Source organism: Dermacentor variabilis, chromosome 2 (assembly GCF_050947875.1).
Source record: "Dermacentor variabilis isolate Ectoservices chromosome 2, ASM5094787v1, whole genome shotgun sequence".
NCBI lineage: Eukaryota > Metazoa > Arthropoda > Arachnida > Ixodida > Ixodidae > Dermacentor > Dermacentor variabilis.
In genome coordinates this window covers 37,805,787-37,830,686 of record NC_134569.1, presented here as the reverse complement: position 1 = coordinate 37,830,686, position 24,900 = coordinate 37,805,787, and the positions used below count along the sequence as shown (strand labels likewise).

General features: G+C 41.3%; 1 protein-coding gene across 1 annotated transcript in view; it reads left to right on the top strand.

Annotated features, from left to right (window-relative positions):
• Window positions 1-24,900, top strand: part of LOC142571651 (long-chain-fatty-acid--CoA ligase 5-like) — a 93,317-nt gene that overhangs the window by 46,081 nt on the left and 22,336 nt on the right. Inside the window, exons 5-13 of the mRNA XM_075680171.1 lie at window positions 1,481-1,580; window positions 2,638-2,810; window positions 8,003-8,035; window positions 9,877-9,928; window positions 12,534-12,607; window positions 13,552-13,626; window positions 15,838-15,972; window positions 18,415-18,497; window positions 19,090-19,240. Coding sequence (XP_075536286.1) covers window positions 1,481-1,580; window positions 2,638-2,810; window positions 8,003-8,035; window positions 9,877-9,928; window positions 12,534-12,607; window positions 13,552-13,626; window positions 15,838-15,972; window positions 18,415-18,497; window positions 19,090-19,240 — 876 coding nt within the window. The remainder of the gene's footprint in view (window positions 1-1,480; window positions 1,581-2,637; window positions 2,811-8,002; window positions 8,036-9,876; window positions 9,929-12,533; window positions 12,608-13,551; window positions 13,627-15,837; window positions 15,973-18,414; window positions 18,498-19,089; window positions 19,241-24,900) is intronic.

Below are 24,900 nucleotides of genomic sequence, written 5' to 3'. Positions count from 1 at the left end.
ATTACTGGGGTGGGGGATACTCTGTAAATGTCCATCCAGTGCACATTTCCATTTAATCTGCTGCTGAAGTTCTGATTGGCTGGGCTGGAGTACACATCAGAATGAGACAGGTGCACCCGGCCAATGAGCACTTCAGCGGCAGACGAAATGGACATGTCCAGTAGGTGGGCACACACGGAATACTCCCCTGGCTGCAGCATCCACATGCTAACGGAAGCAGAATGCAAAATGATGATGTACCACACTTTGGGTGCACGTTAAAGAACCCCAGGTGATCCAAATTAATCCTGCGCCTTACACTAAGGCATTTTTCATAGCCTCTGTGTTGCTTTGGGACATTAAGCCCCATCAATCAACCTTTATTTGACAATAATCAATAGGATTATTTCACCAACTTGAACATGGTCAATAAATTTGACAAGCGCCTGCATATTTATGGGCAAGGAAAGAGATCAATAATCCTGTCAAGAAGTGCCAAAGATTAGTTCATAACAAAATTAAGAGCACTTATGGTTTCATATGAAGCAGACCAACTGCATCAAACAGGAAAACTGTTTGTCCTCAAAATTCTGCTAAGCAATTTGGCAGTGCAGAAAATTTTTACACTCTGTGTACATGCAGGACCATTTCTTAGAAGAGCTCAGTGCCACGCTAACTGGCACATACAAATCACATTGATGCAAATACCTCTCAGCCCTCTTTCAATTTCTCATTTATATCTATGCGTAATGTTAATCAGATCGGAAGATGGCAGTGTGTCCTAAAAGACAAAATTGGAATGCATTCTAGTTAAGATCAAAAGGAAGAAGAGCAGCTGGGCTGGCCATATAATGTGTGCAACAAATACTCGATGGTCTATTAAAATAAATGAAATGGGTGCTGAGAGATCGAAAACAGACAAGGGCAGTGGATGGGATGGAATAACCAGAATGACAAACTTGTGGGCACAGAGTAGGTTCAGAGCCCACACAGCAGAGCTCATGCTAAGCCCACACAGCAGCTTCGAAATCTTAAACCCAAACAGTCAAGTTGGGGCTTAACAGACAAGCCTGCCTGCCAACTTTTGTGCATAATTTATTAGCGGTACAGTCAAAATTGTTGGAATGCAAGTTCACGTCAACCAAAAAATCATATTTGATCAAAGTTCCTGTGACATTTGCTTTTGGATGCCACACAGCATCATTGTTAAGGTGATTATGAATCACAGCTGAAGACTGCAAATTTGAGTTTGTTCAAACCTGTTTTTGAATGCCATCACAGTACAAGGACAGTAACCAATTGAGCATTTCATTTTCAAAGAATTTTATTCCCATACAGTTGTATGAGAAGTTTTGAACTGTGATCTGCAAATGTTCATTTTTGAAACTCTTTGATGGTAACACTGGAGACCACCATCAGTTTTGGTTAAGTGAAAGGCTTTAGAAGATATCAGGTTATTCACACCTGCTTGTGGGGATTTATGGCATACATCTTTTTGCAGTATGTCATCTCAAACTACTCCCTGTCACACTACTCCATGGTTTCCTGCCCAGTCACAGTCAATGCTGATCTCGAGGCCACAACATTTGTTCTCCAGCAAGGTTAGTTGCTATACAGATAACTGTACTCGTGAGATACTCGTGAGATCACGAGATGGAAACTTTCAAAGTGCTGACATCTGTTCTAGCAACCTGCTTGGCTCATCTTAATTGCTTATCAAAATCTGGAACAACCTACTTACAGTACAGAAGTTCATCTCATTACAGCATTTGAGATATGTAGCTGTAACTCCAAAACTTTATACAGATTTGGAGAACATTTTGTCTTGCAAAAATTGTGCCACTGTTACAAAAAAGTGACAACAACGAAGTTTTGTTCATGTAAGAACAGGAAATTAACTTGTTTTTATCTGTCACATTCAATTAAAGCAAGCAAATTTCAATGCTAACAATTCACTTAGTAATCAAACAACACTTGACCATTTCAAAAAAAGTGCACAAGACAAGTTACATTTTGCATTATGAATGCAACAAAGTTTGTTGCGCGCTCATGTTCCTACTCATGCTCAATATCCACTCGCATTCACATTCTCCTCCATTCACATTTACTGGCACCCACTAGTGATCATACTCACATCAAATCCCACTCACCGGCACTGATGCACTTACAAAGCCCAGTCATGCTCACCAATAGTTCCTCATGTTGGTGCTCACACGCACTCAAACTCACTGTCAATTACTTTCGTTTGTATTCACATTAACTGGCACTCACTCCCATTAACATTCATGTCTATGCAAACTCATCGGCTCGCACTCCCGTTCATACTCGCAGCCGCTCACACCCTTCGCCACTTACTAATGCTGCATCTCATGCCTATCATGCCTATGAAATGAGTGTGGAGCAAGTGTGAGTCACTGTACTCATGAGTGGGTATGTCAACCTATGCTTGTAAGCACTGGTTAGTATCTTTACTTGGGAACCACTGCCAAACAGAACTTTGTACTTTGGTACATACCTTTCTTTTAACATTCTGTTCTAAGTTTCTTTCTTTCTTCCTTTCTTGCGGTTTGATTTGACTGTATATGCCATTTATCCTGGTCATGAAGTTTACACCATGCTTGCTTCCTTCTTTTCTTTTGTTACGATTGTTACTTGCAGTGGAAAGCTCTCTGTTGGTATGCGACTCTGCGGACAAAGTGCAATACTTCCTCAGCAGAAAGGACTCACTACCAGCGCTCAAAACTATTGTCTGTGCCGATGACGTTTCACGGGATGTTATCGCCGCATGTCGCAGCAAAGGAGTGGAGTTGGTGCTATGGAGTGATTGCCTGGTGAGGAAACATCATTCATTATCATACATAAGGAGCATCATGTGCAAGATCACAAGAAAAATAGTCTGCTGATATTTAGTAATAATAATTTACCTGAAATCATTCTTTTGCCACAGAGCGACATTGCTCTGGGTTGGAAAAGGGCTTACTATCTTGTATAAAATGAGGTCAGACGACATGCTAGCCATGTGCACATGAGATCATGCACCTGGGTAGGGGCATGATTCTCTTTATCATAAAAGATTATTAAATTGTTAAGTGTTCTTCTGTTGCATAAGGGCAAGAACTATTTGTTTGATAAAAAAGCGAGGTAACGCTCGGGCACTGTATGTGCTTTTGCGTATGCAGCCATGTCCATGTACTTAAGCACGTGTCCAAAATGTTGTGCAATATCGTGTTCATGCAAGTATTGGTGCATGCTTTTACCAACGGGTCCAGTGTATCTATTTTAGCAAAGTTGTCATTAGATTTACAAAATCTTGGGCTCATTTAGTTGCAAGAATTGAGATGTCGCAGACAGTAGATTTAAAATGACATTTCTTTCAGTGCCTTCACATAACGATATTACAGTAAAGGCTGGCAAATTTGAATTTCACGACGCTGCTCACTGAATTCAAATTAAATGAAATTTGAACCAGCGAAAGGGATAAACAGAAGGTTATATTATAATGATGAAAGCAGTAGGAGCACCTCTAGAGCCATCATCTTTTATTTATGAAAGAAGTCCATGATCGTTGTCTGCTTTGTTTAACTGGAAGCGATTGCCATAAGCTTACCTTCAAAAGCTAGTGTGAGTTGGAAAGCATCTTCCTTATTCTCTTCATAACTGAAGAACAAATGTGCATGATTCAGTCATACTATCACCTGTGATAACAAAGCCCACACCCATTCTTCCTCTTCCTCGTCTGCATCATTGTCGGTGACAGCACCGCAGACGACTGCGCAGCAGTCAAAATTTACATCGTCTGCAAAGTCCATGTCACCGAACATATGATGTACAGACCTCAGATCTGTTTACAACAACGTGCAACCGTATGGCCGGAAATATCATCTGCGCCTTCCACTGGCACACCGGTGTTATCACTGCACGAACCTCTGCTCAGTGTGCGTTCAATTAAGCACATGGTACATAATCTCACTGCTAATGCATGCGTGCCAGTAGAAGGCACAAATAACATCTCCAGCCATGCACTCTTACATTGTTGTTAACAAATCTGAGATCTGTACCTGGACAGTAATGCAATCCTGTGTCTCTCTCTTCCTATCCAACCCGCTTGAAGTTTGCGCTTTCCTCTATTCCATTCATAATGAACCAACTAGCCCAGCTCTCCTCAGGCCCGCTAGTCTATAGTATTTACCACACAGCAAAGACATGGCAGTATGCTCACAAGTGTAGGTCTGGTTGCTACGACAGGAACGTCCCCCAACATACACAACTGGGCCCTGACACAACAAAGGTGATAAAAAATGCTGCAGCTTATCTCGCTTGCTCAACCTTTGCAGCTGGTGAGTTGATTGACACACCACATCGGCCGCATGTTCCACTGTCAGTGTCGGTGCAACTAACTAATTGCAGGAATATACATAAGAACATGGGGGCCATAACGTTATTTGGGCTCCCCTAATCTGTTCTTGTGCATGCAGTTCACAAAACATAGCCTTGGAGATCTGAGGGAGCTGTTGCTGGGTATGGATTGATGACAATGGTGACAAGCATGTTGCATCACCTGTCGCTTAACTGGGAAAGTGACCTACAGCGCCAGCCAGGAGCCAGCCACAGCGGCACACAGTTGAAATCATCTGTAGTGGACTCAATTTGTGTGTGATTTGATGAGCTTTTTAACCCTTTGAAGGTCGATTTTTTTCACCGTATGCGACCGCCCAGGGTCGTTTTCTTTTTTTTTTTTTATTGCAGATTTCAATTCTTCTTAGGGACTTATTTCGAAAAAGCTTACCATAATTTTTCTAGGGTGAACGTAAAGTGAGAAAAAAATATTTTGCATTGGGCCCCTTTAAAGGGCCCCTCACCAGGCCCCATAGCAAATTTTGGCTATACACTGGAAGTTGTTACGTGTCCTCTAGGGACCATTCTGGCCCAAAAATTTTTCGAATCGGCTCATTAATAGCTGAGATAGAAATATTTCAGCGTTGCAAACCCATGATTTCAGCAGGCGGGCTCCATTGCCAAGCAAGACTCCCTCTCCACTTGCCCCGCAAGCGAAATTCCTTCCCTGCGTTCTCCCACACCAGACCTCGAGGATCGCGTAGCGCATACGTCACGGGCCCCCGCCTTCATTTTTTTTTTCTTCTGGCTTTTCTTGCTGCGTGGCGCACTTCTGCTGACGCCATTGTGCGTGAGCTGTTGCGAGTCTCGTATCGCGCAGCACGCAATTTTGCGCGCTGTGCACAAGGAAACATGACTAGTGGTATAATTCAGTGCTGCATGAATACTGAGGCAGAATAAGCGGATTGCAGAACATGATCATGCGCTGGAACACGGTAGAAACTGGTATAGTTTCGGTACCTGCACACGTGACTGCACGACCGTGGGAACAAGCAGAAGAAGCGGAGGTACATTTCTCTTGCTTCGGTGCGAAATAAAACAAGAAACACGCAGACATTCCATTTGTGTGTTTTATTATTTCTCTAAACTTCAATTCGTCAATTCAAGCAACAGATTGCACAGATAACAGATGTTGTCTTAAATAATTCTCGAAGTCGTGTGTCACCACGAGCGACGTCACACTGTGTACACGATTACGTAGGCGCAGGGGCACAATGGCATCACCGTCCGGCTTGTAGCGCGGTGGCCGGAAGAGAAGGAAAAACGGCATTTACTTTGAAATTTCAGATCTTTCCGCAGCGCGTAGCGATGGAATACTTTGCAGACACAATCATTATCGTGCAATGTATGGCCAGACATGCTGCAAATGGCCAGACCTTAAGAGGGGCCCTTTAATTAATAAATATAAATGAAATTGTCCAATGACAGGATTTGAACAGAGGACGCCTAGCACAACAGCTTGATCCTCTAACCATTAGGCCGTGGGCGCATGCCTCAGTAAATGAAATTTAACATCCTTAATTATTTCCCACATGCAAGCCAGTGCAATGAGACGCTTGACATGTTTTATCAACACTCTGTGTGATTTTTCACCATCGTCAATAATTATACCTAAAGATACTGATTCCTTTAGTTCAATATATTTTCTGAAGAACATTACATTACTCACACTAACTTTAAGATTTCGCTTTGTGTCAGAATTTTAACGTTAACTGGCAATAGATGTTTAGGCGTTATTCATGTTCCAATCCCAAAGACTGGTGCACAGAAGAAGCTGTATTCTAACATCTCAGGTTAGACAACTTTGTTTGCTGGAACAAATTGTAAAACAGCCTACCCACACTATGCAGACCATGCAGACCCCATCGGCTTGTGACATCGTTCTCCCACACATAGTAGCCAACGTACGGTAGCTAGAATAGTACCTGCCGGTGCATGGTTTCCGCAGCAAAGCACCACATCCCTCACATGGCGCAAACATGCCCCCATGTGTTGTCAGAATGCTGGCTGAGAAGCTCCCCTGAAATGCTAATCACAATGAAGCAAAGTGAGCCCACAAATGCGCAATGACCACTCCGTTAGTTAGGATGCAAAAACAATGTTCTGTTGCGTGTGCAGTGCACGCTGCAGCTCAATGCCGGAGGCACCCAGATGTGGCGCTGCGGGAACAAGAGGCTGAAGCTAAGCAGCAACTTTGACAAAACCCTGCAGTTCAAAAGCACGAAGCAGATGCACAAAACGTGCCTGCTGTGAGCATGCTGCAGTATGGGAATGCGAGGTCAACACAATGCGGCAATGCTGACAAGACCCTGTAGTTCTAACTGATGCTGCTCGTGATCACGAAGTTTTCTCTGTTCATGTGTCTGCACATGCCACACCACGCATGTTTACTTAGTCAGCTTACGTTTAGTGCAGTTCATATTGCCACAACAGATACGAGCCTTACACTTCATGTAATATTCCAACAGTTTGCTATCACATTCATTGCTTCACCCTTATGATGAAACAGTGATTTTTTGTTGTAGTGATGTTTTCTATAATGCCTGTTCACTGTATTCAGGGTCCTCACTGAAATTTATTTTTTTGGAGGGGTGGGTTCTTCTTGTGGCCACTCAAAAAACATTAAATGAATTCTAACAAATTTCATTTTGATCAAAGCAATGCAAGACAGGAACATTTGTTCGACCAACATTGCATTAAGTGCACTTGGTGTCTCGTGTGCCGGAAGTTTTGTAGAATCTTTCATAGCGCCTTGGGATTACCCAGGGAAAAAAATGTTTGTTCAGGTACACAGCCAACTTTTGTCTCATTGCCTCCAGTGCTGTAGTGTAGACACCAAGTGACCTGTAGGTCAAAGGGCTGTATTGAGAGCTTTGCTTGCTTGCCCATCTGTGCTTGATAACTTTGCTGTGACTATACAAGAGAAACAAAGGCACCAAAGACCATGCCACTTGATTTTGTATGTTTGTTTACTGACATGCTGGTCATGTTGACACTTTGGCTCTTGCAAGACGTAGTCATATAAGTACTCTGTTCTTGATGTAGTAGTCACATGTAGAAATGCATGGTGTGTTTGATTTTATATGGTGAAATAAGGATATTATCTATCTGCTTATTTTGTGTAGCACTCGCACAAGCTCAACATTCACACCAAGGGCCATGTTTTTGGTTAGGTAGCTTACCTCCTGGGACTTGCATTATTTTGTGGTTGTTTAATTTCTAATTTTCGGTATTATTCCTACCTTCTATACAGTAATTAGATGTGTGCTTAATATTTATTTGCATACAACCACTTCTAAACTGATGCATCAGTACTGGAAAAGTGACATACTGCTTCTGTTACAAATTCATTAATTGACCTGTTAGTTCGAACAGTGGCTTCTTAATATTATTGGAATCATCCAGTAAAGGCAGTGGATGACAATATAACAAGAACAAGAAATATTGTATTGCAACACATCTCGTGCTGTGCTATGTTAAGCATTAAATTCATAAAGGAAAACATTAACATATGGTCAAATGTTTTGTTATATGGTAAGTATATTTATGTGTGTGAAATATAATTCCAGAACATGTAATTGTTGCTCCTGACATTCGTTTGTTTATAAATGTTTCTCTTTGCTTGCAGAAACTTGGTACAAAGTCTGTCCAAGAGCCCATTGTAAGCATTTCTTTGTTAACGATTCAAAAATCTGGATTGTAGGTGTACTGCACGGTGTTGAAAAAAGTATTCCCCAAAAAATTCCTGCGACCTGCTAAGTAATTAAATGACCTGCATTCAAAGCATTTTCAATCATGCTTAACAAACACTGAATGCAACTAAAACAATAATACCTAACCTGCAGGAGAAACCATTTTTTTATTTTTCTGCGCTAAGTTGCCCTGAAGCATTGAAATGTGTATGTTTAAAGTTCCACAGCTCAATTTGAAGCAATCTGGACTTTTCTGCATCCATGTCCAAATGCAGATTTGGTCGGCAGGTCAGTTAGCTTTAATTCCTGCATAAATGCACCAGCTCTGTTTAGTATGATCATGACCAGTAAACAAAAGCCGCATGCAAAATTCTGCTCCCTAGTGTTTAAAGCAATCCACTTTCTCAGATTTCAGTCAATTACATAATGCTGTATCTAGCCTATAACAAGGTTCCAGTAGAAAGAATATTAGCTGGTCTTCAGGAGATGGTGTCCCCAGACAGCTGATGCAACACTTTACAGATTTCAGTAGTGAATGTTCCACAGTTATACCACTGTCATCACTTTAAAAAAAACAGTTTACTCATTTTGGGGCATATCTTGTCCCCATACAATAATAGTCATATGTCTTGCTTGCGTTTCCTTTCCCGAAACTTTGAACTCGCTACTTTCCTGTCAAGATTGCCATCTCACGCTGATTGTTAAATGTGGGTACTGGTAATATTACTAAATGTGAATATAGTAAATACTACGAGAATAACTTGTTCAGGCAATCATAAGAAGCCAACAAACACTGACACCAAGGACAACATAGGGGAAATTACTTGTGCTTAATAAATGAAATAAAGAACCGATAAGTTAATGGAAATTAAAGTGGATGAAAAAACAACTTGCCGCAGGTGGAAACCGAACCCACAACCTTCGCATTTCGCTTGCGATGCTCTACCAATTGAGCTACCGCGGCGCCGTTTTCCCATCCACTTTCTTGGGTATTTATGTGTCCTAGTAGAACTCTGGGAGTGTTAGCCAGTGCCACTACTCGCAGACCTTGGCGGCGGACGTGGAACGTCCTTTTTGCCACAGGCATCACGAGAACGTGATCTTTTTGGGTGAAGGCAACTGGTCAATAAACCCACATATGCTACCTGAAGGCATCAATGTTGCCGAATTCGAGACCCTCGTTATGTAATAAACGAGAAGAATGGGGGTTAATCGAGGGGCCCGATTTTTATTAGTCATATCATAAGAAGCCAACAAACACTGACACCAAGGACAACATAGGGGAAATTACTTGTGCTTAATAAATGAAATAAAGAAACGATAAGTTAATGGAAATTAAAGTGGATGAAAAAACAACTTGCCGCAGGTGGGAACCGAACCCACAACCTTCACATTTCGCGGGTTCGGTTCGCATTTTGTGGGTTCGGTTCCCACCTGCGGCAAGTTGTTTTTTCATCCACTTTAATTTCCATTAACTTATCGTTTCTTTATTTCATTTATTAAGCACAAGTAATTTCCCCTATGTTGTCCTTGGTGTCAGTGTTTGTTGGCTTCTTATGATATGACTAATAAAAATCGGGCCCCTCGGTTAACCCCCATTCTTCTCGTTTGTTCAGGCAATGACTCTTTAATAAAATGAATAATGAGGAAAATGCTTCTGCATAAATGAGACTGGTGCGTAACAACATAGCATTTAAAAATAAATTTAGCTCCTGGAATAGACATTACAGTTGCTTTTGATAGAGGTCTTTCAAGCCTTCTTAGTATATATAATTCATTAATGTGTGTTTTATCTATATCATTCAACCAGCCACCAACACCTGACATGCTCTATGGACTCCTCTATACAAGTGGTACAACAGGCAAGAGCATGTTCGATTATTCTCCTCTACATTTATAATATTAGTAATAGAACAGGCATTGTTAATCATTGTCCTGCTCTGCTGTGGAATGCAGTATAAAAAAAAACATGTCTTTGATTTGCCCTTGCACTTCCAGTTTTAACTATTTACTATGTGCTCCATTAGACATATGTATGTAGGGTTCAGTGCTCTTGGTTAAAGAAGAGAGAGCAAGCGAAGTATGCCAATTTTCTTGTCCGAAATACAGTTTTAAACAAAAAGTTCAGTGGAAGCAAATTTACGAGAGGGACTGTGATGGCAGCTGCAAAGCTGTGGGCACGCAGCTGCTCTGATGCAAGGAGCCACCTGCCAAGGTCAAGATCACGCGTCAGCTCCTGCCACCCAAGCAATCCTTACTTTTTCCTTATTTGAGTTGGATTTGCCTCCTGACGAGATGATTGTGACAAGTATAGAGAGAGTGCACGCAGAGTAGGTCGGGAGAGCCCTGGCCTCACTGGTCGTTGCAATCTTCACATTGCAGGCACTACAGTGGATAAACTGGGCAAGTTCATTGATTGTAATGCAGGGTCATATCTAGTCATTTATTATTGCTATTAGAATTCTTGGGACACTTCCTATCTATCTATCTACCTATCTATTTGTGTCCAGTTGTAACCGTTGTCCTTGGACACCATTTTGGGTCGCTGGGTAGTCCATGGTTTAATGGGCAGAGCATCAGGCTGCTGTGTTGAGGTAATCGGGTTCGAAACCAACCATTATGTAATCGGGTTCGAAACCAACCAAAGTTATGCGACACTGGGTACGTGCCGCTTTACAACTAACCCCTTTCACGACACCTTGGGTTACTGCGTATGTGCCGCTCTTCAGTGACTAAAAAAATAATGTTAAAAATTTATCCGATGCTGGGTGGAATTGAACCCACATGATATATATTCAGACAACCTTGTTTGCTAGATGGCACAGTGTGTCCAGAGGAAAGCGTGAGAGAAGAGCCCAGCTGGAGTAAATGCTGTACCTCATTTACGGCACATTTCAGGTGGTCGCAACATGGTGTCATTGCACTGCTTCATTGCTAATCACATTAACATCAACAGTCACCCTGAGATCGTTTCTGTCGAAATTATTTCTGTAGTATTCATTGTAGAATCAAGAAAAAGAAATGGGCATGGGCAGGACATGTAATGAGGAGGGAAGATAACCAATGGTCATTAAGGGTTACGGACTGGATCCCAAGGGAAGGGAAGCGTAGCAGGGGGCTGCAGAAAGTTAGGTGGGCGGATGAGATTAAGAAGTTTGCAGGGACGGCATGGCCACAATTAGTACATGACCGGGGTTGTTGGAGAAGTATGGGAGAGGCCTTTGCCCTGCAGTGGGCGTAACCAGGCTGATGATGATGATGATGATTCATTGTAGGGCACAATATTACAAATAGAGTATCATTATACTTGTGTTCGAATATCAAACACATTCACTCTTAATTGCTGCTTAGTCACATCACTATATGACATTGTGCCATTGCTAGACTGCTTCTAGAAAACTGTGTTAGTCTGAGCGCTGGATGCAAATACAGTCTTAACGAACATGATCTGCAATTATACAACATGGTTCAGTATCAACAAAATCAATCAAGAAAAGCCAGTGAAGGTTAATCTGCAAAAATATATTAAACGAAAGAATTATTGGTGGAAATCTTAGAGTGGACATAAAAAAAAAATCTAGAGTGTACCCCAAATTTTGGAAAAATAAAAATCGAAAAAGCTGATATACATATATATATATATATATATATATATAATATGCTTCGCAATCTATCTCATTTCATTGGCACATGTCAATCTGGCAAAATATTTAAAAATTTCAAGTGTTTGACCAAAGAGTACTACAGCATTTGCTTGTATTAAGACCCAAATTTTCAATTCTCAAAAGTTCCCAACTATCAGTACATGCAATTAATTGTTAATATACAATGCATGGTGCTTACAGCTTGCAGTGAAATTCTGCTACTTCAATTGTACTAATTGAAAAGGGCAGAGATTATTTGTGTGGCAAATCACTGTGCACATGAACTAATAAACTAAATTCGACTAAATAACTTCTAAAATAATGAATTCAAGGCAGCTGCTCAAATCACAGAAGAATAAAATTGATCATCGGTCAACATATGTCCGTGTAGTCAAATCCCTAAGACTAGCGTCAGTTTCACTACACATCCCCAAACCATGACCAGCCAGTGACCATACTCACTCTTCCATGATCATGTTAAACTATCACTGTAATGAGCAACATTAATCTCACATTTTCAGGTTTCTTCAATAAGGCATATGGATTGTTCTACTGTTACACTGGAATATGTTTCCTCTTCTATAACTTAACTTGAAGGTTGCTTCTAAAGGCTTCAAGAATAATTAAGCTGCATAAGTAAATAACCACTCTTTCTTGCTTATAATGCTTGGTAAAAAAGTGAATCTTGAAAATAAAAGCATGGAAAGTGCAGTATTTAGTCTTCCCTTCATTTCATTTCTTTTTTCATGCTTCTTTCATGGAAAATTCAATTCACCAAGCTTGCACTCATTTGGCATTGCATTTTACTGCACACTTTTCCCAGGATTGCCCAAAGGTGTGCCCGTCACGCACAGGAGACTCGTGAAAACGGCCAATGCCATCAACCATCTGGCAGGGGTAAGGGTCACTTAATGAAGCGTTTAGTTGCCAAAGCTTTAATTGTCAATCTGTAAGGTACAGTCTGTTTCAAGTGAAAGTGGTGTTTTCAATTCTTTGAGCACACAAGAAAAACTACAAGATGCAAAAGTTGTAAGCGTTACTTCCACCTACTGTTTGTGCGAAATGCATGCTAGGTATGTATACTTGGAGACAGCAACAAATGGTCAAAGAAAGAAAAAGGGAGACAGAAAACAGAAGCCGAAAGTAAAAACAATAAAGCAATAATATAAAACATGTGCCAGGAATGTTTTCTTTTCTTTTTCATGATATACTGCCTCTGTGTATAAGTAGCAAGTACTTCGAATTAAACATCAAGTGGAAGTCATACAGGAAGGCAGAAGAAGGTTTTATGTTGTAACACACTAGACCACCGTGTTCTTAGTTCCTCACACATGATTTCACAGGATTGCATATGGTTTGTCCAAGATTGCATATAATTGCACTGATGTAAGATGAGGTAAACTGGCTGTTCTTTATTTAACTATGTATGACTATGTAAGCACCAACATGTGTGCTGGTCAGACTTTTATTTTTTCTCCAATTACATTAATAAAAGTGTTTATGCACCATATTCAAACCATACTAATTAGTTCATTCCTCTCTAATATGTTAGCTATAACTTTGTTGAAGGCCAGTGCCCGTGAAAATGATGTCAGAGGAGGTAAACAATGGAGATGTACATAATGAACGGACTGTTAAAGGTGGCTGGCTGTTGTGACGTGAAACCGTGGCATATTCACTCATTGGTTTTTGTGCGTGCCTGTGTGTGCCCTTTCTGCAGCCGTTTGGCCCATAAAATTTCACAGTATTAAATGATTGATTGAACAGGCATGATTGAATGTTGCTTGCACACTTTCTTTTATCAGTTTGCTCTTACACATGCATTCCTCTCCTTTTAATAGCCAATGAGGGCTGAGCCAGGGCACATCTGTTTCTGCTACCTGCCAACAGGCCACATTTATGAACACATTTATGAGGTAAGTATGAAATGTGCTCTTGCATGGTTTCATTGAAAAAGAAATAAGAGAGAGATACCATGACAGTAAATATATTATACTTGGTGCTATTAAAGGGATCCTGAAATAATTTTGATGATTTCATACAAACATACTGAGTCGTTAGAGTAGGCCCTTCTCATCATTAATTGATGCATCTAAGTGCTCCACATAAAGTGTGTAATTTATTATAAGGTTTTGAAAATGTACATCGCTACTGGTCGCAGCATGCCACTTGGCTGACTTTTCAGCCGCCCCTGACCAGGTGATGAGAAGTGATCATATGATGCCTGTAGGGCGAGCTATCCAATTGGCTGCCCAGGGCACATCATCAATATTTTTTTCGACTTTATAGCAAACAAATGTTGTTCATAATAGTTGGAATGTTAGCTAATTTGTCTCTAAAAGAAGAAACAGAAAGACAATGCACAAGGAAAATTTATGATTACACTCAAGACTTCTGGCACACAGCAAGTGTCGTCTGCTTGTGTTACAATGTGCTCCATGTTGATGAGAGCGCCACAGTCAGTGTTGTTCTCAATGTTTCCTTTCGTGAGCACCATGGTTCGCCTTTGTTACATTGTGGGCTGCAAACGTAGCAAATGGCAATATGTCAAGCTGCAACATTGTGTCCTTCTGCAAGCCAGCAGATGAGCGGAGTGGCTGCAGCGCATTAAACTGTCTCTGTCCGATCGGTGCCAGGATTTGCGCGTTTATGGCTGTCACTTTCTGCTGAAGGACTACTACCACAATGGTGTTTTGTGTGTCCAGTAAACACAAGTGCAAGCAAACTGGGCTTGCCCATTTCATCGTGCCGTTTCACAGGGTGAGCAGAGGTGCACACATGAACGGTCTGCATGGTGAAGCCACCTGGTGGCACAGAGCTCAACCAAACACAGTAGCAATAACGAAGTGTATTTTACTTTGCTGCTGGTGCAAATTTTTGGCAGGAGCGTAATCGTGAACAAGTTGTGTTTCTAATCATTTAAAATGTTTTACACTCGGTTTGAGCAATATTAGCTCTTCATTTTGCTGGTTAAGCTCTGCGCCACCAGGTGGCTGGACCGTGCAGACCTACCAGGCCACTCACGTACATCTACGCTAAAGCTTTCTTCACAGCAGTAGTAGTATGGAAGCACTTTAGTTTATGCCTCAACCCATCCATCGAAACGCCCAGCTCACCTGTGGTTACCGGAATAGCGGACACGCTCAGCGCTGCAACAGAATGCTTGGGACACATGCTGCTTCCATAGCCCTTGCTTAGGATCAACTGCCAGGCGACTGCCTGAGAGGTTGAAGAGGCTTTGCGCGCTCACTCCTAGACAACCGGAAGTAGACGACACGACGTGCCATCACGACACAAGCCAGTCAAGCCGTAGCTTAACCCCTATCACTCGGAAACGAGTGGAGGTGAAAATGTATGGCTATGGTGGAGACTTGTAATCATCCGTAGCTCTCTTAATATGCGACACTTCTCACAGATTGTGGTGCGAATGATTTACTGTAGCTGTGCCCTACGTGTCTACAAAATTTGTCCGAACCATTTCAGGGACCCTTTAATGAAGGCAGTAGTCACTGTGACATAAACTTGGTAAGCATTTGTGCTGTGTAACAAGTAGAAGCACAGTTTAAAACAGGGCGTATCCTATGCATCCAGAATGAGAATATATAAAAAAAATATTAAATAAAATTTTAGTACAGTTTTTTGCAGTATATTGCAGCCTTCCGTAACAAAATCTAAAGATTGCAGCTAAATTATGGTGCTTCAAACTGAAATTCACATTTACAAGTGTGCTTAGAATGGCCTGACATCATCCAGAGACTTTTAAACTCTGCTTATGGCATGTACTAATACTTAGACTGCAGGCACCAAAGGTACAGTGCAGAGACCGAATTTCAGCATGCTACAATGTGTGGACATTCAGGAAATTTAAGCAAGCAGCAGTTATCTACAACATAAGGTTTGCAAAGTTGATCAAGTTGAGTCCTTGGTGTTCCCTTGTAACTTGTACTCGCCAGAATTTCGTTAAATTATTCCAGCCCTGCATAAATTGTGCAGGATAAAGTCTGATCAGGTACTGGCTGGGGAAGTAGCATCATTTCTACAGGTGAAGGTATCACATATGACTAACAGACGGTTGTGTACACCGGCAGCTTTATTTTGACAATAGGCTGTCTTTGTTTCACTCCCAGGTGACGACACTGATGCGTGGTGCAACCCTGGGCTTCTACAGAGGAAATGTGCAACTTCTCTTGGATGATATGAAAACACTGAAGCCTCACAACCTGCCCATGGTGCCCCGTCTTCTCAATCGCATCTATTACAAGGCATGTTTCACACTGAATTGCCCTTCTAAATCAAAATTGCTTGAAAGAAACACAGCAACAAAACACAAATGATGAATTCAGCTGCCCGACCTGGAGTAGTTAGATGAACCTTAGAGTGGGTGTGCCAATTTTGCAGATTGGCAGACCTAAGTAGGCCAGTGTAAAAACAAACTACTTGTGCCAAATGGCCGCGGACAATGCCTCAGGTTGACATGTGCAATATGGTTCTCAAAATGGTGTCTAATTCCACCATAAATTTTCAACAAATTAGTGTTAGGTTTATGGACATTGGAGTAAAGAACTAAAAGCTAGGCAAGTTGGTATTGATCGCAGTATGAGTGCCACGAGTCGTCTCTGGTCACAGTATGAGTACTGAAATGCCGAATAACTGTACTGGCCTTTGTTCAGAGCTGCTTCTGACATTGTTGTGGCCCCAAGAAATGAGCAAATTCGTTTTCTTTTGTCGTCACCCCCTCCCCCTCGGCAAATCTCCCAAATTTCGAGGTCCCCATGATGGCAAGTATGGTGCCTGATTCTAGTACTATGTAGTCATTTTCAATTAACCATTAGTTAGGGACATCAAAGCATTGTAGTAATTTCAGTGTCACTAGCGCTGTCATCTAAAGAACTTGTAATGCTATGAGAGCCTCACATCGGCAGGAAATGCAGCTATTGTGAAGGAAAAATACACAATGTTGCTAATCAGTCTTTACATAAAGCAATAAAACTGGACAAATACATCATCTCAGCAGAAGGATTCACCGTAACGTGCCCATGAAGTTCCATCCGAGTCACTTTATCTGAAATGACCGCTAAAATATACAAACCTTCTCCAGATCAAATATAGGTATCGACCAATAATCAGGCCAGAGTGGTGACAGCTCTTGAACCGTATTTCTTGTTTAGGTGTTTAGGACAACTCTCCCTACTTCATTTTGTTCACAGTGTTTTGTATCTTACTAACTGATTTTTCATGATTTTCACTTTTGAGTGTAAAAAATTATAATTCTGCTGTGCTTTATTGCATTTTTCTGTATGACTGTTTTGAGCTTTCCCCAATGTAATTTTTGTGTTATCTGCCGCTGCAAATCAACTGAATGATATGATCATAGTTTAAGATTCAAGCAGTTGTGCAATACATGAGCACTAATATTGCTGATATTGTTGCAGTATTGACTCCCCCGGCCTTTTTTATTTTTTACAAGTATTTAGGAAGTATTTATTCCCATATTACAAAATAAAACATCTGGTTACGTTGAATAAGTTCATTCAGCAGGGAAATGAATGGCTGATTAGAAGAGAACACAAAACCAAGCTTCCTTCCTTGAATTTTGTGTCCTAACTGCAGTGCCATGTCGGTGTAATTTCAAGAATATTGTGTCTTACTATACATATGGGTTTTTCTTGTGTGGAAAGAAACTATGGAGACTTTCATATATCATTTGTTTGCCATATTTCTCCTTGTTGAAAAATCAACCCCAGCCAGATTTTGTGGAAGCCAGCATAATTCACACAAGCTTGCACTTTTATTTAGTTGTCTGGCATGCAAAGAATCTGCTGTGTGGAAAAAGCTTAGCTCTTATGAAATGTTATCTATTTGGTGTTTCAGAAGTGTAATCTACCAAAATAGCTTTACGAAATATGTTATTTATGACCTTTTAAGATATGGCTGGCACTTTATGCAAAGGCTCCCAAACTATGCTCCAGGAGACTGAAGGGCACTGCTGAGCTTTATCGGTCCTATGAGCATGCATTTTGTCTTTGGTCTTCATGCTCTTAACTATAACTCATAGTTGGTGTTGTTTAGTGGCGGGATTGAGTGCATAATTTAACGCGATAGCGTTAAGGGCCCCGTGTCGCAGAAAATCCGGCGTCAGCGTTCCGCGTCACCATCTGGTGTCCATCGTCTGATGTCGTTTTGGCAAAAAGATTTTCGAACCATCCATACCCCAAGCCCTCCATGTGGTGCAAGAAAGTCACTGAACTAATTGAATTCCTCAAGCTAAAATACGTATAGAAATCATAAAGTACTACGACTTACACACAACCTACAGACATGGTAGCATCGGATTGTAATTTGACTATACGAGAAAACAATTCTGTTACGCGAAAACTCAAAGAAACCCCTTTTCCAGCGTTTCTGCCATTTATAGAACGGTCATGGCGTCCGCCATTTGTGCACGCCAGTACTCGAGGGTCTTGGGGTGCAGTTTCTTGCAATACCTCCAGATGGTGTGTGCCTCCACCACATTGCGGCCATGCAAGAGGCTGCGTTTCAGGAAGTGCGAGAAGCAGTCAGGGATCTTTGAAGGCTATCACATTCCACTCTTAAAGGCAAAGCTTAAGAGTCCTCCAAATCTTTTCTGTTTGACTTCTGTGCGCTTTCTTTTTGCAATCATTAGAACCCCCTAGCTCTTCTGATCTTCTGTTCATTTCTTACAGGTTCACTCTGAAGTTCACAAGAGTGCCATCAAGACAGCAGTGTTCAACTTTGCTGTGAACCAGAAACGCAAGCTTCTTAAAAAGTAATCAATGCAAGCATTTCTGCCATTTAAATGCGACTACCATTGAAATGTGAGCACAATGTTGCTGTGCACTGTTTACAGCTTGCAATGACAAAATAGTATCAGTAGCAAGGTTCCATTGACCTGCAAATGTGACTTCTGTGATGCTTTCTAAGTACATCTAAAGGGGCACCAAATTAATTCATTGTAAATCTGTTCAGTATAAATTACATTTAATCTCTCCATGATCAACAGTGATCAAACAAGGAATGTTGCTGGAACCAATGTTTCAACATGTGGACTGCCAGTCATGAATCTGCCATAACCCATCAAGCATAATATTTAAGATAGGTGATTCTGACTGTGCACTTGATGTATTGTGTTTGTACACTGAAACTGCCCAAGCTCCTCTGGAGGCTCATTAAGAGTTACTGAAAGCAAAACATTGTGACCGTAACGTAAGGTGGGTAACTTGCTATGAGTATTGAGCATTTAAAACTGAATTTTCCCTCCGTCACACTTGCCTGTACATACTGGCTGTTTGCATGAGATGAATGTGCAGTTGTGGAAACAAAACTATTCTAAATCTGTGCTTCATCTTGAATGTGCTCAGGGGCATTGTGACGACTGACACAGTATGGGACAAGTACATCTTCAAGAAGATTCGCGATGAGCTGGGCGGCAACTTTCAGTACGGCTTGACAACCTCTGCACCTGCCAAGAAAGAAGTTTTAGAATTCTTCAGATGCGTCTTTGGATGCCATGTAAGCGTTTCTGCTGAAGCTGAATTCCTCTCATCTCAAGGCAAAATTCACATATAATCAACCTCGTTTTTACTGTTAAATATTTTGAATTCTTGGTGTGGGTTATACATGCAAGAGTACGGCACTGCTTCAACTGCCGAGATTTATCAGCTGCTACAATTTGAGCTGCAGTCTAAAATCTGCATCACAAAAAATGTGGTGCTGAAGTTGCCATATTGGAACAATAACTGAATCTATCAGCCTCGCATGTAAGGAGGCGGGGTGACTTCAAGACAAAACGTCACCTTGTATTGGCATAAATGTGGTATATATATATAAAATCATGTACATGTGATCCCTCCGGCAGAAAGGATGCTCCACATGCACCGCCAATGTTTGTGAGTGGTGGCGCTGGCTAACACTCTCAGGGTTTGTTCTAGTAGTAAAACATAAATACCCCTGAACGTGGATGGGAAAACGGTGCCGCAATAGCTCAATTTGTAAAAGCATTGCATGCGTCATGCGAAGACGTGGGTTGATATCCCACCTGTGGCCAGTTGTTTTTTCATCTAATGACCAGTTGCCGTCACCCAAATAAGATCATGCACTCGTGACACCTATGGCAGAAAGGATGTACCACATCCGCCGCCAAGGTTTGTAAGTGGTGGCGTTGGCTAACACTCTCAAAGGTAGTTTTATTAGTAAAACATAAATACCCCTGAAAGTGGATGGGAAAATTGCGCCGCAGTAGCTCAATTGGTAAGAGCATCGCATGCATAATGTGAAGACGTGGGTTCATGTCCCACTTGTGGCCAGTTGTTTTTTCATCTACTTTCATTTCCATTAATTTATTTCTTTAATTCAGCTATGTTGTCCTTGGTGCCTTTCTTTGTTGGCTTCTTATAATATATATGTATATATATATATATATATCTATATATATATATATATATATATATATATAATTGCTGAACCAATCGAAGCTCAACTTAATATTTCTGCAAACAGCACTAGAAACACAGCCGTTCGTTCACTGAAACTCAACCTTATGAAATCCTCAACACAACAAGCTTTGATCTTTCTACTCTTACTTTCATTGAACACCATGCACTTTGCTAGAAAAGTTTTATTTTCATTTTTATATTTATTAATTTATTTATATTTATTTCAAATACTGTCAGCCCTTTTCGGGCTGGTACAGGGTGGGAGGACTGACACATTTTGTCAACACATCAAGCAATGAAACAAAAGAAATACATCACGAGAGGTACATTTCCAGCTTCCATATAAATGATTGTACAGTCGTGTCATAAAAAATCTGTACATCAAGGGCATTCCAATCTTCAATTGTCTTAATGAGAAGAGAATATATAAAAACATCAATTCTGGCATTGTAAGGCATAAAAACTTAAGGGCGATTCACGCGGGGAGAGACTCTGCCAGGACATAACAAATAGCGCAACTGATCTAAATTAATTTTATTAGTAGAGAGCTGGTACAAAAACTTCAGTCCTTCAATTTTCCTGCATGTCGCCGGTGTCGATAAATTTTCCCTAGCGAGCAAGGTTGTTACGGACTGTGTTTTGTGATACGCTGAAAATATAAACCGTATTGCAAGCCTCTGAATGCGTTCAAGTTGGTTATTCTGATATTGCTGGTGAGGATCCCATATAACACTAGCATATTCTAAAGAAGGGTGTAGAACGGCTGTATACGCCTTAAGTTTAACTGCAGGCATTGCATGCGCCAATTTTCTTTTCAGAAATCGCAAGTTTTCGCTGAGCGGATCCACATATCTTATTTACATGACCGTTCCGATTGAGCTTATTTGAGATGGTTACACCAAGATACTTTAGTTTTGTCATGCGGGCTATTTGTTTGTTGCCTACAAAGTAATTAAAAAATAGTGGCATTTTCTTGTTCGAGACAGTCATACACACAGTCTTATCAAAATTAATTTCCATATTCCATTTGGAGCACCAACTGTGACTTCCAAGGATTTATTAAGTAATTTTTTATCATCTATTGATTTCACTGGGCAGTGTAATATACATCAACATCAGCCTGGCTATGCCCACTGCAGGGCAAAGGCCTCTTTTATACTTCTCCAACTACCCCGGTCACATGCTAATTGTGGCCACGTTCTCCCTGCAAACTACTTAATCTCATCTGCCCACCAAACTTTCTGCCGCCCCCTGCTACGCTTCCCTTCTCTTGGAATCCAGTCCGTAACCCTTAATGACCATCGGTTATCTTCCCTCCTCATTACATGTCCTGCCCATGCCCATTTCTTTTCCTTGATTTCAACTAAGATGTCATTAACTCGCGTTTGTTCCCTCACTCAATCTGCTCTTTTCTTATCCGTTAATGTTACACCCATCATTCTTCTTTCCATAGCTCGTTGCGTCGTCCTCAATTTAAGTAGAACCCTTTTCATAAGCCTCCAGCTTTCTGCTCCGTAGGTGAGTACTGGTAAGACACAGCTGTTGTACACTTTTCTTTTGAGGGATAATGATGACCTGCTGTTCATGATCTAAGACTGCCTGTCAAACGCACCCTAGTCCATTCTTATTCTTCTGATTATTTCCGTTTCATGATCCGGATCCGCGGTCACTACCTGCACTAAGTAGATGTATTCCCTTACCACTTCCAGTGCCTCACTACCTATCGTAAACTGCTGTTCTCTTCCGATACTGTTAAACATTACTTTAGTTTCCTGCAGATTAATTTTTGGACCCACCCTTCTGCTTTGCCTCTCCAGGTCAGTGAGCATGCATTGCAATTGGTCCCCTTAGTTACTAAGCAAGGCAATATCATCAGTGAATCGCAAGTTACTAAGGTATTCTCCATTAACTCCTATTCCCAATTCTTCCCAATCCAGGTCTCTGAATACCTCCTGTAAACACGCTGTGAATAGCATTGGAGAGATCCTATCTCCCTGCCTGACGCCTTTCTTTATTGGGATTTTGTTGCTTTGTTTATGGAGGACTGCGGTGGCTGTGGAACCGCTATAGGTATCTTTCAGTATATTTACATACGGCTCGTCTACACCCCGATTCCGTAATGCCTGCATGACTGCTGAGGTTTCGACTGAATCAAACGCTTTCTCATAATCAATGAAAGCTATATTTAAGGGTTGGTTATATTCTGCACATTTCTCTATAATTTGATTGATAGTGTGAATATGGTCTATTGTTGAGTAGCCTTTATGAAATCCTGCCTAGTCCTTTGGTTGACAGAAGTCTAAGGTGTTCCTGATTCTATTTGCGATTAGCTTAGTAAATACTTTGTAGGCAACAGACAGTAAGCTGATCGGTCTATAATTTTTCAAGTCTTTGGCGTCCCCTTTCTTATGGATTAAGATTATGTTGGCATTCTTCCAAGATTCCCGTACACTCGAGGTCATGAGGCATTGCATATACAGGGAGGCCAGTTTTTCTAGAACAATCTGCCCACCATCCTTCAACAAATCTGCTTTTACCTAATCCTCTTCAGCTGCCTTCCCCCTTTGCATAGCTCCCAAGGATTTCTTTACTTCTTCCGGCATTAGTTGTGGGATTTCAAATTCCTCTAAACTATTCCCTCTTCCATTATCATCGTGGATGCCACTGGTACTGTATAAATTTCTATAGAACTCCTCAGCTACTTGAACGATCTCATCCATATTAGTAATGATATTGCCAGCGTTGTCTCTTAACACATACATCTGATTCTTGCCTATTCCTAGTTTCTTCTTCACTGTGTTTAGGCTTTCTTCACTGCTTTTAGGCTTTTTTAGTTCTATTCTAGCTGTAGGGTTAGAGGCTTTCATACATTGGCATTTCTTGATATCAGATCTTTCGTCTCCTGCGATAGCTTACTGGTATCCTGTCTAATGAAGTTACCACCGACTTCTATTGTACACAATGATGCCCACAAGATTGTCATTCATTGCTTCAACACTAAGGTCCTCTTTCTGAGATAAAGCTGAATGCCTGTTCTGTAGCTTGATCCGGAATTCCTTTATTTTCCCTCTTACCGCTAACTCATTCATCGGCTTCTTATGTACCAATTTCTTCCGTTCCCTCCTCAAGTCTAGGCTGATTCGAGTTCTTACCATCCTATGGTCACTGCAGCGCACCTTGCCGAGCACGTCCACATCTTGTATGATGCCAGGGTTAGCGCATAGTATGAAGTCTGTTTCATTTCTAGTCTCGCCATTCAGGCTCCTCCACATCCACTTTTGGCTAACCTGCTTGCGGAAGAAGGTATTCATTATCCACATATTATGTTTTGCAAACTCTTCTAATAAACTCCCCTGCTATTCCTAGACCCTATGCCATATTCCCCCACTGACATGTCTCTAGCCTGCTTCTTGCCTACCCTGGCATTGAAGTCGCCCATCAGTATAGTGTATTTTGTTTTGACTTTACCAATAGCCGATTCCATGTCTTCATAGAAGCTTTCGACTTCCTGGTCATCATCACTGGATGTAGGGTGTAGACCTGTACGACCTTCAATTTGTACCTCTTATTAAGTTTCATAACAAGACCTGCCACCCTCTCGTTAATGCTATAGAATTCCTGTGTGTTACCAGCAAATTCTTATTAATCAGGAATCTGACTCCTAGTTCTTGTCTCTCCGCTAAGCCCAAATAGCACAGGACGTGCCTGCTTTTTAACACTGTATATGCTTCTTTTGTCCTCCTAACCTCACTGAGCCTTATTATATCCCATTTCCTGCCCGCTAATTCCTCCAATAGCACTGCTAGACTCGCCTCACTAGATAACATTCTAGCATTAAACGTTGCCAGGTTCATATTCCAATGGCAGCCTGTGCAGATCCAGGGATTCTTAGCACCCTCTGCTGCGTCACAGGTCTGACCGCCGCCGTGGTCAGTTGATTCGCAGCTATTGGGAACTGAGGGCCGGGGTTTGATTTTTGTATTCATATAGGAGGTTGCGGCCAAGTACTTCACCAGGGTGGCCAATCCTGCTCTGGTGAGGGAGTGCGTTACCGGTTCTGGTCACCGGGATCAGGCTGTATTCCAGGCCTGTTTATGCAATTTTATTAACTGTCGGATTTCTTTTTTTTTTTATCCGGTGGAAAATAGCGCGGCACCGGGATTCGAACCACGGTCCTTTTGTACGTGAGGCAGATGCTCTACCTCTATGCCACTGCTGCACTTTGTACAATATACAATCGTCCGCAAATAAATAAACTTCAACACTAGTATCTACATGCTCAGCTATATCATTAATATAAATCAAGAATAATACTGGCCCCAACACAGACCATTGCGGTACACCAGAAAATACGGGTAAGCTTTGGGAGTGCTGACCATGAATTTCAACAAATTGCAGCCTATTTGACAAGTACGCTTGAATCCAGTTAGTAATTTGTTGGTTGACCCCAAAGTCATAAAGCTTGCTGATGAGCTTCCTGTGACAGACCTTATCAAATGCCTTTGACATATCAATTGAAATTACGTCAACTTGCGCTTTCGAGTTGACTGCCTCAGCAAAGCTGTGGACAGTTTCAAACAGTTGGGTCACAGTTGACAGACTTCTTCGAAAACCATGCTGCTTACTGTAGAAAAGATTATTATTTTCTATGTACTGAACTAACTCCTTAGCAATTCTGTGTTCCATGACCTTGCATATTGTGCACGTAATAGAAATCGGGCGATAATTCCCAATTGC